The following is a 16,789-nucleotide window of genomic DNA, read 5'->3' on the forward strand; positions in this document are numbered from 1 at the left end:
GAAAAACATTTCACATCTTAAAGCTATTTCAAATGCAAATACTCTTGAAAGAGGCAGGAAGGGTAGAAGTCGAGGGCAGAGATGAAGAAGGGGCAAAAGTCGAGGGTAGGGATGAAGAAGGGGCAGAAGTCGAGGACAGTGATGAACAAGGGGCAGAAGTTGAGGACAGGGATGAACAAGGGGCAGAAGTCGAGGACAGGGATGAAGAAGGGGCAGAAGTTGAGGACAGGGATGAAGAAGGGGCAGAAGTTGAGGACAGGGATGAACAAGGGGCAGAAGTTGAGGACAGGGATGAACAAGGGGCAGAAGTTGAGGATAGGGATGAAGAAGGGGCAGAAGTTGAGACCAGAGACAAAAAAAAAAAAAAAAAAAAAAAAAAAAAGTCGAGGGCGGAAGAAGAAGGAGTAGGGGTCGGCGTCAGAAGGAAGAGGAGATAGAAGTAGGTTACTGTCATAGATACAGCTTAAAGCCAACATTCAGCCCATCTCTTGCTCATTCTAAAGTTAACGAGATGATTAATTTTGAAGGGCAAAAAGAAAATGTTTGAAATATTCTTCCAACGTATAGACAATGCTACACCTGTTGCTTTTATTTTCAGGAGATTGGATGAGAAAAGTCGTGGGGCAAACAATCGGACGAGCCGAGCAAATCGAAAACGACAGAGTTGGTATGTGTCCTAATTTCGAGATCAAGTCAAACAATGGCCGATTCAATGCCAAACCATGCGTTAATTCCGATTATAACAGACGTGAAAATTATCTGATAAGATGAATGAAAACGCAATATGCTGACCGAAGGAGGACAAAGACAAAGGAAGCAAAGGTCGCATGTAATCTGATTATAGTTGATGATAACGTTACGTATATATTTTACTAGATCATCAGGGTAGATCCCCTTCCACACATGCTCTTAGTGTACAGGCTTGGACCCGACTATTACTATTATAATAAGTGTGAAACCTGTCTCGTAAAATGTGTGTGTCTTTTTCTTCCTATCCTTTTTTGAGGGGGGGGGGTGAGTGTCTCATTTTGGAGAAATAGTAAATAAATAAAGTTATTTTCGGTTCGAAGATAAGAAAATAAATGAATTTATTTACGGTTTCGGATAAAATGTCGATTTTGGTTTTAATTTGCGTTCCGAAAATTAAAGATCAGAAGCGTGCAATTCAAAAGGGTGTTCTGAGTGATGCTATTCACACGTCGGCAAGCTCTCAACTAGTAACTTCTTGCAAACTCTAGCAACTTCGCCACAGTTCCATTAGCTATTAGTTACTTCCCTTAGCAATTTATGTAGATTTTAAGTAGACGATGATATATTATCATACATAAATAATTGTGAAGGAGTACATATACGGTGCGAGGGAGTACATTATACGGTGCGAGGGAGCACATATACGGTGCGAGGGAGCACAAGACAAAAAAAACTATTAAATCATTGTGTATACTTTTATAAAATAAAGGTAAGTGGACAGTTAGAAGAGGATGAGGGTATCTGACTATGAAGCATAACTCGAATTTTCAATTCCTTACGGTTTCTTCCAAACAGCTCAGTTTTCAGAGACAGTCTGGGCACCCAATTTTGACCACCGGGGTTTGGAAGTTTTTGTCCGGGGGATGTCGAAATTTCAGTTGATGATAACCTTGTGAGAATCGAAGTGTAAATGGAAGGAATGTGTTTGTGATAATAAATATGTGACATAAGTAACGTATAATGGTATGCAAAGGATAAGAACGGGTGTATTTTAAGCGTGTGAAGTTGATTTTTATGTAAAGATGAGTAGCTAATATTTCTATTTTTTTTTTTTTTTTTTTTTTTTTTATTGAAACAAAAACACGTGTACACTACGAACATATATTACAAAACATTACTTAAACATAAAATATAGTCCCTCCCCCCGCTAGGAACTAACGTTATATCGCCAGAGGTACTAGACTATGTAAAAAAATAAATAAATAAGTAAATAAAGGAAAAAAAAAAATCTTGGAGAAGGAAGCTAGAGTTGTTAGGTAAAAGCCTAAAATAAAGCACCGCTAAACCTTCCAGTTTCGTTAAGAAATTCAACAACAGAACAAAGAATAGATTTATTTAGATTTGAACTCAAACTTTCATCCCCATATAATAAAAGCCGACAGAAAAAAGGAGGGTTAAGCGGCGGATGAAAAATAATGCCTAGGGTCTGAAGTTTGTCGAACAAAGATTGTCTTGCATGGGAATATATAGAGCAGTGCAGAAGAAAGTGCTGAGTGTTTTCAACAGAGTTAGTTCGGCAACCACAGAAAGGGTCTAAAGTGTCGCGGAAGCCATGTCTAAATTTATGCTCGTTGAGATGGCTGAAACCGACCCGAAGTCGATTAAGAAAAATCACTCCTTGAATGTCAGGAACATCAAAAACATGAGATTGCTTGGGTCTCAAAAATTCATAGATTGCTTTTTTGAAAGTTTTAATTGAAGGTAGATCTCGTATATTACCTCCCAGAACATTCCACTGAGATATGCAGTACGGAAAAAAAGTGTTACGGAAACGCTCAGTTCGTATATTAAGAGGATAAATAGGATTTCTTGTTCTAAGGCCACCTGGTGCTGTAAGTCTTACCGGCAGGTAGTTACGTAAATACGAAGGGGCTAAATTATTAATAATTCCATAGAAGAATGTCATTCTTCTAGCAAAGCGCCTGTCAGCAAGACTTTCAAGACCAAGTTCTGAATATAGTTTTTCTTGAGACGTTCCACGAAAACAGCCTGTTATAGCTAAGCAGGCATTATATTGAATAGATTCAAGCTTCTGCACAAAGGTAGCATTTCCTGGGCGGTCATATACGATATCACCATAATCAAGATGAGGCCTAATGAAAGATTTATAAATGGTTAGTAGAGATCTCCTAGGCACATGCTTGCGAAGTCGATTAATAAGACCAATTCCTTTATTGGCCTTTTTTATCTTCTCGTCTAGATGGCGATCAAAAGAAAGTTTTGAATCTAAGATTAGACCAAGATGTTTCTGGTACTCACTGGTCGCGATATTAGAATTATTAAAGGAGATTGCTGGAACATTAGGAGGAGTGAGTCTACAGGTAAAATAGACTTCAATGGCTTGCTTAGATGGGTCAGGGTTAAAAGACATCTTCCATTGATGAGCCCAGTCAGTTATCCTGGAGAGATCTCTGTTAAGTACATCAAGGCTCAAGAGTTGATCAATCACAAGAGAGAATAAAGAGGTATCGTCAGCAAAGATCTTCGGTTTTGACTCAAGGTTTTTTGGAAGATCATTAATATAAATTAAGAAGAACAATGGACCAAGAATCGAGCCTTGAGGTACCCCAGCATTGATTCGCTTCCACTCAGATGTTTTCCCATTCAACACAACTCTCTGATGCCTATCGTTAAGAAAGCTGCGAATTAAGGAAAGCAACGGTCCAGTCACCCCATAAGATTTAAGTTTAAAGAGTAAGCCATCGTGCCACACCCGATCGAATGCCTTTGAAATATCTAAAAACACCCCCCTGGTATCTAGAGAAGGATCTTTGTCAAACCCTGTATAAATATCATGCGTTATGGATAACAACTGAGAAATGCAGGAATCCCCCTCCCGAAAACCAGACTGACAAGGAGAAAATAAGTTATTGTTTTCAAAATACCTGTAAAGTGTATCGTAAATACACTTTTCATATATTTTTCCAAACACAGGAAGAAGAGACACTGGTCTGTAGTTTTTGGCTATGCTCCTGTCTCCCTTTTTATAGACAGGAACCACGTTACCTTTCTTCCACTGTGATGGGAAGATGCCAGAGTTAATAGAAAGACTGAATATGCTAAGCAAGGGTTTTACTAGAGACTTACCACAGATTCTGATCATACGAGTAGAAATATTATCCCACCCATGGGCTTTGTTAACATTCAGAGAATTAATAATAGACTCGATTTTTTCTTCTTCAAATACAAGATTATCCAGTCTAGAGTTAGTAAGAAATTGTTCAGGTGGCAAAACACTGCCAGTATCGATAAGTGAGCATTGGTTTGAGAAAAAAGAGTTAAAAATATCGGCCTTCTCAGAAACATCACTTACAAGGACGTTTCTTTCATTTCGAATAGGTGGAATTTTCGGGGTTTTACGTACGTTCAGAAACATATTTCTATTATATTTAGTATTTGGTAAGGAAAATAAATGTATTTATTTTGAGAGGCTTGGACCCGACTATTACTATTACAATAAGTGTGAAACCTGTCTCGTAAAATTTGTGTGTCTTTTTCTTCCTATCCTCTTTGAGGGGGGTGAGTGTCTCATTTTGGAGAAATAGTAAATAAATAAAGTTATTTTCGGTTCCAAGATAAGAAAATAAGTAAAAGTATTTTAACCAATTGAGCAGGGTGCTACAACCATCATAAAATCCTCTACTTCCTGACAAAACTGGTGAAACAACCAGTATACTATATCTAAAAAAAATTAAAAAATGAGAAAAATCGCATGTTGAGCCAAAAGTAAAAACCTTCAGATCACGAAAAAAGAAATCATATCACCAACTCAGCGAGACAAGGACAAAAGTGGCAAATCGACAAATTATCACGGCGAAAAAACTAAAAATCATCAAAAATGATTACAAATTCAAAAAGCCAAAACTGACAAATCGACGAACAGACAATCTTACAATTGACAAATGACAAAAAAAAACAAATTAACAAATTTAGCGTAGAGCCGTAGAAAAGGACCATACTCGATTTTGAATCATTGTCTTTAAATCCCTAAACATATGGTTTATCAGGAGGGGAGCAACTTCTTTGCAGACATGTTCTGGACTCGATTACCAGCTTCAAAATCACCGCAATTCGGATGAATCAATTTACGATGTCTCTAGTGCTGGTAAACGAGTCCTATCAGCAAAAATGTTCAATAAGAATCTGAAAAGAGCCTTCAAAGAACCCAAGCATGACTTATGTTGCTTTTGCCAAAACCGAAAATTGCATTTAGAATTGACCTATCGAAAAATCAACAAACAGGGCTACATGAAATTACACGAGAGGATATAAGAACCGCAACATGTTCCCATTAGTGTCACTATTTCAATTTTCAAACATTCTAGGTTAGCTTTTTGTTCAGATCCTAACAAAATAAGACGTCTCAGGTAATCATTTTCTCCGCATAATTCATGCACCCTTTTCAAACAGGGTCCACATGAAATCACACGAGGGGATATAAGAACTATAACATATTCCCATTCTTGTCACTACTTTAATCTTAAAATTTCAAACACCCTGTGTCTGCTTCTTGTTCATACTCGTACCATATGGTTACTAGATTCGATTATCAGCACCCAAAAATATCTGGATTGAATGATTCAATCTAAGATGGCTTTGAGTCTAATTACTCGAAACCAATTAAACAATTGAAAGTTTAAATGTAACAAAAAATTGATTTTCAACTGATAAGGTTATACTCAGTGGATGGGTATATCCTGTCATTATTTCCATCGCAGAATTTTTGCATCCCTTTTAAACAAGGATGTCAAAAAGTTCAAGGCGATGGATAAAACAACCATAAAATTTTTCAATTTATCTCACTACTTTAATTTTAGGATTCCAAACATCTTCGGTTAGCTTAAACACTTTCAAAATACGATGTTTCAGGTCATTATCTCCACCGCATAATTTATGCATCCCTTTCAAAAAGCGTCACAGAAAATTACGCGTAAGGACACACAAGGGCCATAACATCTTTACATTCGTGTCATTATTTCAATTTTAGGATTTTAAACTTTCTGATCAAGCTTCATGTTCAGATCCGTACCATATGGTTACTAGTTTCGATCATCAGCACCAAAAAAGACCTGGTTTGAATGATTCAATTCAGGATGGTTTTGAGTCTGATTACTCGAAACCTCTAACAAACCCATCTTCATGTTCAGTCCCGTACCTTACCATATGGTTACTAGTTCCGATTACCAGCACCAAAAAAGACCTGGTTTGAATGATTCAATTCAGGATGGTTTTGAGTCTGATTACTTGAAACCTCTAACAAACCCATCTTCATGTTCAGTCCCGTACCTTACCATGGTTACTAGTTTCGATCATCAGCACCAAAAAGACCAGGTTTGAATGATTCAATTCAGGATGACTTTGAGTTTGATTAATCGAAACCTCTAACAAACCCATCTTCATGTTCAGACCCGTACCATATGGTCACTAGTTTCGATCATCAGCACCAAAAAAGACCTGGTTTGAATGATTCAATTCAGGATGGTTTTGAGTCTGATTACTCGAAACCTCTAACAAAACCAATAAAACAATTCAAAGCTTAATTGTAACGAAAAAATAGATTTTCTATCGATAAGGTATTCATTCACTCATTGGAAAAGTATATCAGATTATTGTTTCCATCGCAGAATTCATGTAACCCTTCAAACAGCAGGGATGCCAAAAAGTTCAAGGCGATGGATAAAACAACCATAAAACTTTTCAATTCATATCACTACTTTAATTCTAGGATTCCAAACATCTTCGGTTAGCCTAAACCGTATCAAAATAAGATATTTCAGGTCCTTATCTCACCGCATAATTTATGTATCCTTTTTCAAACAAGGCTACAGAAAATTACACGTAAGGACATAAGAACCATAACATCTTTCCGTTCGTGTCACTACTTCAATCTTAGCTTCTTGACTAGATCGTATATCAAAATACGATGTTTCGATGACCCCTTTCGAACAGGGCTACATGAACATTACACGAGTGGTTATAAAAACCATAACATCTTTCTATTCGTGTCAAAACTTAAAACTTAGGATTTCAAACATTCTAAGTTAGTTCCTTGACTGAACCATATCACAATACGATGTTCAAGGGTCATCATCTCGAGCCAGCCTCTAGTTGAGATCCGTATCACCTTGTGCCACGAAACTTTTTAATTACAAACCAACTTTAATCTTGGAGTTTCAAACGCTCTGTATCACCTTTCTGTTCATACCCGTACCACATTGTTAACTAGTTTCGATTATCAGCACCAAATTTGTCCGCATACGGCCCCAATTTTTCTTCAGTATACTACCAGGTTATTTTACAATTTTTTTCTAGACATTGCACATATATTATATACAGAATTTTCAGGTGAAGAGCCAAATGTAAATTTTGGAAATGCCAGAAATATATCATTATTATTATTATTATTATTACCAAAAAAGACCTGGTTTGAATGATTCAATTCAGGATGGCTTTGAGTCTGATTACTCGAACCCTCTAACAAAAGCAATAAAACAATTCAAAGCTTAATTGTAACAAACAATTGATTTTCTATCGATAAGTATTCATTCACTCATTGGAAAAGTATATCAGCTCATTGTTTCAATCGCAGAATTCATGTAACCCTTCAAACAACAGGGATGCCAAAAAGTTCAAGGCGATGGATAAAACAACCATAAAACTTTTCAATTCATCTCACTACTTTAATTCTAGGATTCCAAACATCTTCGGTTAGCTTAAACACTTTCAAAATACGATGTTTCAGGTCATTATCTCCACCGCATAATTTATGCATCCCTTTCAAAAAGGGTCACAGAAAATTACACGTAAGGACACACAAGGGCCATACATCTTTCCATTCGTGTCATTACTAAAATTTTAGGATTTTAAACTTTCTGATCAAGCTTCATGTTCAGACCCGTACCACATGTTTACTAGTTTCGATCATCAGCACCAAAAAAGACCTGGTTTGAATGATTCAATTCAGGATGGTTTTGAGTCTGATTACTCGAAACTTTTAATTAAAAACTAACTTCAATTTCAAAATTTCAAACATTCTGAGCAATCAGCTTCATCTCAAAATACGTTGTTTCAGCCTGTCATCCCCACCGCATAATTTATGCATCCCTTTCGTAGAACAATAAAATTTTCCTTTTCATGGTACCTTTTTATTTTACTTAATCCCTAAGAAAACAAACATATCCATGGTATTACAACTTGTCACCGGCTTCGATTATCAGCACCAAAAAAAACCTGGTTTGAATGATTCAATCCAGGATTGCTTTGAGTCTGATTGCTTGAAACCTCTTGCAAAAGCAACCTCAAGTTTAGAATTTCAAATATCATCCGTCAGATTCTCATTCAGATCCGTACCACTTTGTTACTGGATTCGATTACCAACACTCGAAACAACCTTTCGAAATTTAGCGGTAAATTTTAGTTTCAATCTGTCATTTGTGTAAAAACCAGGCGAGCCGCTCAAGGCCGCGCAAGTTTGGTGGGATTTGTTGGCTACAAATCCTGGATATCAAAATGCATGCTTATAGAAAGGCAATGTTATGCTTATGGAAAAAAAACATTATTGACCTTTACAAATCTTCTTAGCAGCATGGGGTCAACCTTCCTCTATCCGTTAACAGCCGAATGCCATTAAAAATTGAAAATGATTTGTTGATGGCCCCTTCAGGAGTGCAATGTCAAGTTGAATATGATTAAAAACTCCAGACTCCAGCATCAAAACAACAATAAGAATGAATAAACTCATTTATAAATTATTCTTTTGTGTTTTGTTGTTGTGATGTTGGAGCTTCATCTACCCTGCCGATGCACCAGACTGTTGCTCATCTTCTGTTGGATGCTGAAAAGTATTATTAGATTACACCGCTCAAAACTGTCTGCTGTTTGTCTAGTGTTAAGTTGCACAAATTCTTGAAGCTGGACAAGCACCAGACTTTTTCCTTTTTCCCAGCAACAGAGACCTTTTTTCAAAGAGGACGTCCTGTTGAATAATTATGTAGTCCAGCCATAAAAACAATGATAGAGCCATGCATAATTACTGTATCATGCATATTGTAATAATTATGCATGGTTTTATTATTGTTTTTCTGATGGAATACATAATTATTCAGGCCTCTTTGAAAAAAGGTCTATTCAAATCTGGTACCTTGTCCAGTGAAACAAAGTTTTCTCGGTTGACACCAGCCATTTAGAAAATTTGACGTCAATTAAAGTTGAGTGGAGAGGTCTTTTTGCAGCGACAGTCAAATTCAACAAAATCTGAATTTTTCTGAAAATCTATAAAAATCGCTCAAAAATACACTCTATTCCACCATCAAACACTCTACCAGCATCCTGATTCATCACAAATGACGTCCAACCGACAAAGAAACACACCTAACCTGCTTTGTACCGGCAACGCATGTGCAGATGACAAGAATGAGGACACCCTGGCATGTTCAAAATGTAACAGACTAGTTCACTATCTATGTTCGAGGCTACCAGCGTATATGATAACTGCTTTTAACGACGACCGAAGAATACATTGTAACTTTGTATGTCAGAACTGTGTGTCAGTGTAAAAGGATTTGCTGGCCTTGATCCCTAGATCTCAACCTTCTTTAAAAACAGCGGCAGAACTATCGAAACTGAAAGAAACGATCAAAGAAAACGAGAATACGATAAAGAAACTAAAGACAAATAAACATCATCTAATCGTAGAAACACATAAAGAAGAGCTTTCACAATTAAAGAAGAATTTATCAGATGATCCAGCCTTCCATACTGTAGAATATGTCGAGAATAAGCTCGAAAAGAAGTTAGAAGACTTTCGTACCGAAATACTGTCCACCATTAAGGAGGAGCAAAAAAAATCGTACGCTGCAGCCGCTTCTGCTGGAACATCTGCTCCCTCAAATGACAACATAAAAACTGCAGTCAAACAAGTACACGAAGAGGAAGCAGCGGAGGAGAAGGATAAATCTAGACGATCGAATAACATTATAATCCATGGTGTCAAAGAATCGACAGAGGATCCTAACAAGGAGGATGAGGATTGGGTGAAAGAACTTATCGAAAATCTTCGTGTGAAAATCAACACCAAACATATGATGAGACTCGGATCTAAAGCTGACAACAAGAGTAGACCAATACTTGTTACCTTTAAGAGCGAAAAAGAAAAAGAAAGCCTATTTGGAAATCTACATGTCTTGAAAGGGAATGCCAAATACAAAGGTGTCAGCATTTGTGAAGATCTAACCCCCACTCAAAGGAAGGACTTCAAAGACCTTCTGCAGGAAGCCAAGGAAAGAAATCAAAGTGAAACAGATGAAGTCTGGCGAGTCCGTGGGTCATCAAAAAACGGCTTCCACCTAAAGAGGGTAAAGACCAACGGCCCAAATCAACAATAAATTCAACAAAAGAAAAACAAAAAACAAAAAAAACCGTAAAAGAAGTAAGAAGCAAAACCAAAAACATACCAAAAAATCAAAGGACACAACAAGCTAATATCACATCTACCAACAATATCAAAGTTCAAAAAGACATGAGAATTCTCTATGCTAACGCCGATCAATTTACATCTGGAAAATTAATTGAATTACAAGCCCATGTACAGAAAAAAAAACCTCATCTGATTGCAATATGTGAAGTGAAAACGAAAGTAGGCCAGCTGAAACATCTACACGAATACGAATTTGGGGAGTACACGCTCGTTAATCAAACAAATGTTGACACTAACAAGGGACGTGGTATCATCATATTATCGCATAACTCCATCAAGCATTTAATTGTCAGGTCTTCAACAGTTGAATTTGAAGAAGCTTGCACTATCGAAGTTCGTCTTGCAGATAAAGATCTGTTGGTGTTTGCTTGTCTTTATCGTAGCCCAACAAAAACCAGATCGTCTGACGAAAGCAATACCAAGCTGAATTCTCTTGTCAAGTCCATCTCCCTGGACAAGAAGTACTCTCATAAAATCCTCATTGGTGATTTTAACTATCCGACAATCAATTGGGAGAATTGGATCACATCCCATAACGAGGAGAGTAAGGAAGAACAATTTCTGGATGCGCTGCGTGATTCTTTCTTACACCAACATGTCGATGAGCCGACAAGATGCCGTGGATCTGATGATCCGTCGACCATCGATTTAATCTTTACAGATGAAAAGAATCAAGTTCGTGATCTACAGAACCTAAGCCCGCTTGGAAGAAGCGACCATAATGTTCTAGCTTTCAACTTCACAGCTTACACTGAGCGCAAATCAAACTCAAAACGTTATGCGTATAACCTGGGAGACTACGCCACCATGAAACAAGAAGCTAGTGTATGGTCTAGAGAGTTTCTTGAAGGCATAGATCAAATGCCATAAGGGGAAACTTGGAATTTATTCAAAAGTAAGCTGTTGGAGCTTAGGAATATTTATGTGCCATTGAAAGAAATTGATCGTCAGAGTTGGAGAAGAAAAGGATCGATACCAATAGGAAGAGACCTACAGATAGAAGTAAGTGAAAAACGACGACTACACAGGAAATGGGCTAGATCGGTTTGCCCCATTGAAAAAAGACGCAACCGTCAAATCTACATAACAACAAGAAACATAGTGAATCGCATGATGACAAGAGCTCGTCGAAACTACGAACAAAACATTTGCAACAAAGCCAAGTCCAATCCGAAAGTTTTCTGGTCACACGTGCGAAGTAAGATGAAATCTGCTAGCGGGGTTTCCTCTCTTCTAGAAACACCAAAAGATAAATCATCCCTGCGGCACGAAGATAATGAAAAGGCGAATATTCTCCAAAAACAGTTCTGCAGTGTTTTCACTAATGAACCAGAAGGTGAAGTCCCTGATTTTCCAAGCAGGACCGAGGAAATTATTGACGATATCGTCATAACCAAGGAAATGCTATCTAAGAAAATTAAGGAGCTTGATACCAATAAATCACTCGGTCCCGATGAAATCCACCCGAAAATGCTAAAAGAGCTTGTAGACGAGATCGCAGAACCTCTTTCCCGTATAATGAACAAGACCTTGACTGAAAGAGAATTACCTGAGGATTGGAAACTTGCCCACGTTACTCCTATTTACAAAAACAAAGGTGCTCATAATCTAGCAGTCAACTATAGACCAGTGAGTCTAACATCAGTAGTTTTTAAACTAATGGAGTCAATCTTAAGAGAGCATATCACAAGATACCTTACAAACCTAAAGTTGCTATCCAAAAAGCAATACGGCTTCATCAGCAGACGTTCTACTGTCACTCAACTACTGATGTATATAGACAAATGCTGTGAAAGTATGTCGGAAGGTAAAGTCGTCGACTGCATATATTTCGATTTTGCGAAAGCGTTTGATACCGTGCCCCATCGCCGACTTTGCAAAAAGTTAGAAGGATATGGAATCACTGGAACAACCAAAAATTGGATAACATCTTTTCTCAAGGGACGAAAGCAACTAGTGAAAGTGAACCAATCTCACTCAAAGCTAGACGATGTAATCAGCGGTATACCACAAGGAAGTGTATTAGGACCTCTACTTTTTGTGCTGTATATAAACGATCTTCCTGACAAAGTTGTTTCCGACCTATTACTTTTTGCAGATGACACGAAGACATTCAAAGAGGTCAATTCCATCAATGATTCTCTTGTCATTCAGAAGGATGTAGATACATTGAATGAATGGTCTAAAGTTTGGCTCTTAAAGTTCCATCCCGATAAATGTCATGTTTTAACACTTGGAAAACTAGCTAACATAAAGCACGCACATCCTTATTCTCTCGCTGGTAATCAACTGGAGCATGCTTTCGAGGAGAAAGACTTGGGAGTTTTGGTGGATGCTGAGCTGATGTTTGAAGAACATATAGCCAAACAGGTAAACAAAGCGAATTCGACACTTGGTATTATCAGAAGGGGGTTTGATAATCTTACTCCAAAGACCATAACGACACTATACTCCGCCTTTGTGAGGCCGCACCTTGAGTACGCGCAGTCAGTCTGGTCACCCAAACTATGCAATAATGTTAACATGCTCGAGAGAGTCCAAAGACGAGCTTCAAAACTTATCCCAATATATCGACACCTCCCGTACAGTGAAAGGCTAAAAAGGCTTGGATTACCAACCCTCGAATTTCGGAGACAGTTTTGTGATATGGTGCAGGTCTATAAACATCTTTCCTTTTACGACAAAGATACTATACCTTCAAAACTAATCAGCCGTACCATAGTATAAGAAAGCCGCGGCTGGAATATGTACTGCATTGTCTTTTCAGTTAATTGCTGTTCTATCTCTGTCTCCGAGATTTATAAGAACATCAATATTTTTAGTTTATTTTTGGTAGATAGTTTTTGAAATTTTTCTCTTATTTTCCTTCACAAAAAGTTTTTTTAATTGCTAGATATCTTTGAATCTGTGTCCAATATAACACTTGAACTGATTTTGGACATATTTTAGGGGTATTTTGTGGTAACGATAGTTTTTCGCCAAAATTAAAATCATAAGAACTATATTCAAGATGACAACTTTCCTGTCAGTTTAAATGATACATTTTGAAGGTGCAGGCTTAATATTTTCACAGAATTATCTTGATGTACTATTTCATTGATTTCTAAAAAGATTTCACTGAAATATTGTGAAGGCATTTCGAGGCACTTTATTAATTTTTGAGTTCTTTCAGCTAAGCCATTTTGTGCTTGTTTAAATTTCTTATTGTTGATCTTTCCTTTACAATGGTTTTATAATGCAAGTGTATTATCAAGGGCATATCATTAATATCTAAAACGCACTGAGAAGTAAGTATCAGCGAGAAACCAATAAAATTTACCATTAAAGATGCTACATTACTTATTTCTTGATCAACAAATAGTCATCAAATACGACAGAGATAGAACAACAGAAATTCAGATGTTATCATTCCAGCCGCGGCTTTCTTATACTATGGCCGTACACGTCCTAAACGAAGACATTCCAAAGAGCTTTTACCAACCTTTGCTAATGACGGCTTCAATGGACCCCAAACTAAGTCGTTTTACTATAGATGTGTGCCAACGTGGAATAAACTACCAAGAGAAGTTGTATCCGCACAATCGATTAAGTCGTTTAAAGAGAAACTGAATGATGCATGAAAAACCACCCACAAAAATTTGTTACAAGAAGAATGTGAAAGAAGATCGGTTAGAGGCCCATCGTGAGCCTAGCTTGTAAATCTGTATAATAATAATAATAATTTTGTGTCCGGTGCTTCAGCGAGGCTGCTGTGCTGGCAGGGTCGTAACCTTAATTAACCTGGACATAGTGTCCTATGAATACAAAGGTCTATTCAAGATAGACCTTTTGCTAGTCAGGATGTTGAATAATTTAAAAAGACCAGCCTCAAAACAATGATTAAGAAAAATAAATGCATAATCAGAATTAGCCTGGATATCCAAGCTCAAAATTTTAGAAAAAATAAGTTTTACCTAAGCCAGACAAAGTTCTAAAGTAAAATTATAGAGCTTGGTTCATCTAGAAATCAGGTGAACCCCTGTTGACAGATTTTCCTGCATGAATCCCATGGCTGCAAATAAATATATGCACATAATGACACGCATAATTTCAAGATGGTACCCCAGCAGTGATAAATCAATTTAGAATGGCAGCCTTGACCATAAAATATAGACAGTGTGGTGGAAAGTCTGTTAGACAGAAAGTGCACAGTGATTTTTGGAGATTTTTTTTTTTCAAAATCCAACCCAAAACAGCACTACAAAAATTGGCAAACAAAAAAGAAGAATTGAAGCAAAATAAAGATATACTTTTAGTTCTTTACACGATGCAACCAAGTCATTAAGAAGATTAAAACAAGAATATCTAAGCAAGTGATTGAAAAAGAGTTTTTAATTATTCAACAGGACATCCGGACTAGCAATAGGTCTATTTAACATTCTCCCACTTGCTACAATCAAAAACTTTTTCCAACAATGACCAATGGTGGATAAGATATACTGTAGATTGATTTCCACCTTCACATGTTATGGCCAGACAGTGTCAATCGAATGAATCGAACGCCGAATCAATTGAATGCAATAGAATATTAATCGAAATCGAATATCACCAAGGATTTGCCGTTCGATTGTACTGATTATGTTCGATTACACTCGATTGATTTAAAGGCTCTGACCATAGTCCAAAAATTGATTTTGTTATTTGAACATAAAAGTTATATTTCAGGTTCCTTAACACTTTTAACAAAGAATTGCCTTTATAAATTGCTTTTTAATCGAATCCCTTGAGTAATTAAGAATTTAATTGCAAAAATGACGTTATGAACTTTAAAAAGATGTTAATGATATGTTGCATCACTCTCTTTTACAAAAAGTGCTTAGTTTTAATGGGTAAATAACTTTGTTGTTTCAAAATTTCTTTACACTGTCCGCAAAGAATTGAACTATTTTAAATTTTGCGGAAAATTTTTCTAAAAAGATGTGTCAAAAGTTATGACTGTTTTTTGAGCAAAATCCAGATGAAAAATTGATGAAAAACCACTATTTTGAAGATTTCGAGACAAAGAAGCATTTACAAAAATTTTCCGCAAAAATTTTTATTGTTCGGTAAAAGATACACCATCTACTGCGAAAAATTTTTCAAAATGTTTTTTCTTCGCCGAAACTAAGCTCTTCAAAGTTGAAATACTCTTCCTCGCAAGAGTCTTCATTTTCTTCTTCATCAAATTTTTTTAATGCAATTTTTGAATTTTCATATTCAGGAATAGTTTGTCTAACAGAAAATGTATAACATGCCATAGTTTTGTTGGTTACATCAGTCAGAAAACACATTTTAAACACGGCAATTATGAAGAATTCACTATGGTCAGAGCCCTTAATTGTATTCGATTTTATTCCCTATCGTACTGTATATACTTACGCGCTTGGTAGTCCACGCTAAAAAAGCTCTAAAGAAGTGATCCAATTTAATTTAATCCCAATCAAACGTTTTACTCGAACGCAATCGAACACACAATCGAATATTACCAAAAATCAAAAAGTTTGTGATCTATATAACCACAGAAAGCCCTATTTCCACCAAACAGCGCTTGAGGTACAGATCAGCAGGTACAGGTGAATCATAAATTGAAAAAAGATAAATTATTTTAAAAATGACGTCATTTTCTACATTTATATATGCAAAACCATGCAAATCTATTTCGGCAATCTATGATTTGTATAAAAAATGGCTGCTTCCATATGAATGCGATCAACGACGAAAAGCTCTATTCATCACCTATCAACACCTATGACTAATTGCTAAAAAATATTATACCTGTGTTTTTGTATTGGAGGGTTCTGTTGTCAGTTGTTGTGGGGCGGGGTGTGGTCAATACGTCGTTGTATTTCGCTGCAGATTAAACTTGCAATAGGATCTATTTTTCTATATGTTCACTGAATACAACGACTAGTTCCAAGAGGCGCTATTTACTAAATAAACGGTGGAGTGCTTTTTATACCGCGGCGGAGTGCTCACTAAAAACAGCGCACTCACTCTCGCGGATTGGAATAAAAAAGTAAGACAAAACTCTGTGCTTTTTATGCTTTATTATTATTTTTTTTTTAAACTAAATTCAATTAACTCAAATCAAAACAAACTTTTTTTGTAGAAGCCAAAAAGAAAAATGTTTTCAAAAAAGCAACAATTTTTACTAAACACAAAATTATATGTATTTGTTCATATTGATCTTTAATTTTGCTATAACAATTATACAAGGTGAAAAACGAGAATGAAAGGAAGTTGAATGTTGCGGTTAAAGAATTACAAGCTAGATGTCAGGGATACGTTAAAGAAAGGAACCATGTTGCCGATACAATTCAAGCTCAATTTTTAGCGCTGGAAACTAAACTTACCACTAAAATCGAAGCTACAATGAATGCGAAACCTATAGATAACAAAACGAAAACAAATTCAAAGAAAAGTTTTGCCGAAATCACGAAAACCAATGACGAGTTAAATATATCCAGCATGAAACAAATACTTCGCAGCGAAAAGGTCGAAGAACAAATGGAAGAACAGAGAAAGCAATCAAGGGAAGCTAACATC

General features: G+C 36.5%; 2 protein-coding genes across 2 annotated transcripts in view; one reads left to right on the forward strand and one right to left on the reverse strand.

Moving 5' to 3' along the window:
- Positions 1 to 16,789, reverse strand: part of LOC136801656 (mutS protein homolog 5-like) — a 63,438-nt gene that overhangs the window by 44,421 nt on the left and 2,228 nt on the right. The window lies entirely within an intron of this gene.
- Positions 33 to 10,133, forward strand: LOC136801795 (cilia- and flagella-associated protein 251-like). Its single transcript, XM_067058460.1, has 3 exons — positions 33 to 338; positions 9,075 to 9,189; positions 9,355 to 10,133. The coding sequence occupies exons 1-3, from the start codon at positions 33 to 35 to the stop codon at positions 10,131 to 10,133; spliced, it is 1,200 nt and encodes a 399-aa protein (XP_066914561.1).

Source organism: Clytia hemisphaerica, unplaced genomic scaffold, assembly GCF_902728285.1.
Source record: "Clytia hemisphaerica strain Z4C2 unplaced genomic scaffold, Clytia hemisphaerica genome assembly, whole genome shotgun sequence".
Classification (NCBI taxonomy): domain Eukaryota; kingdom Metazoa; phylum Cnidaria; class Hydrozoa; order Leptothecata; family Clytiidae; genus Clytia; species Clytia hemisphaerica.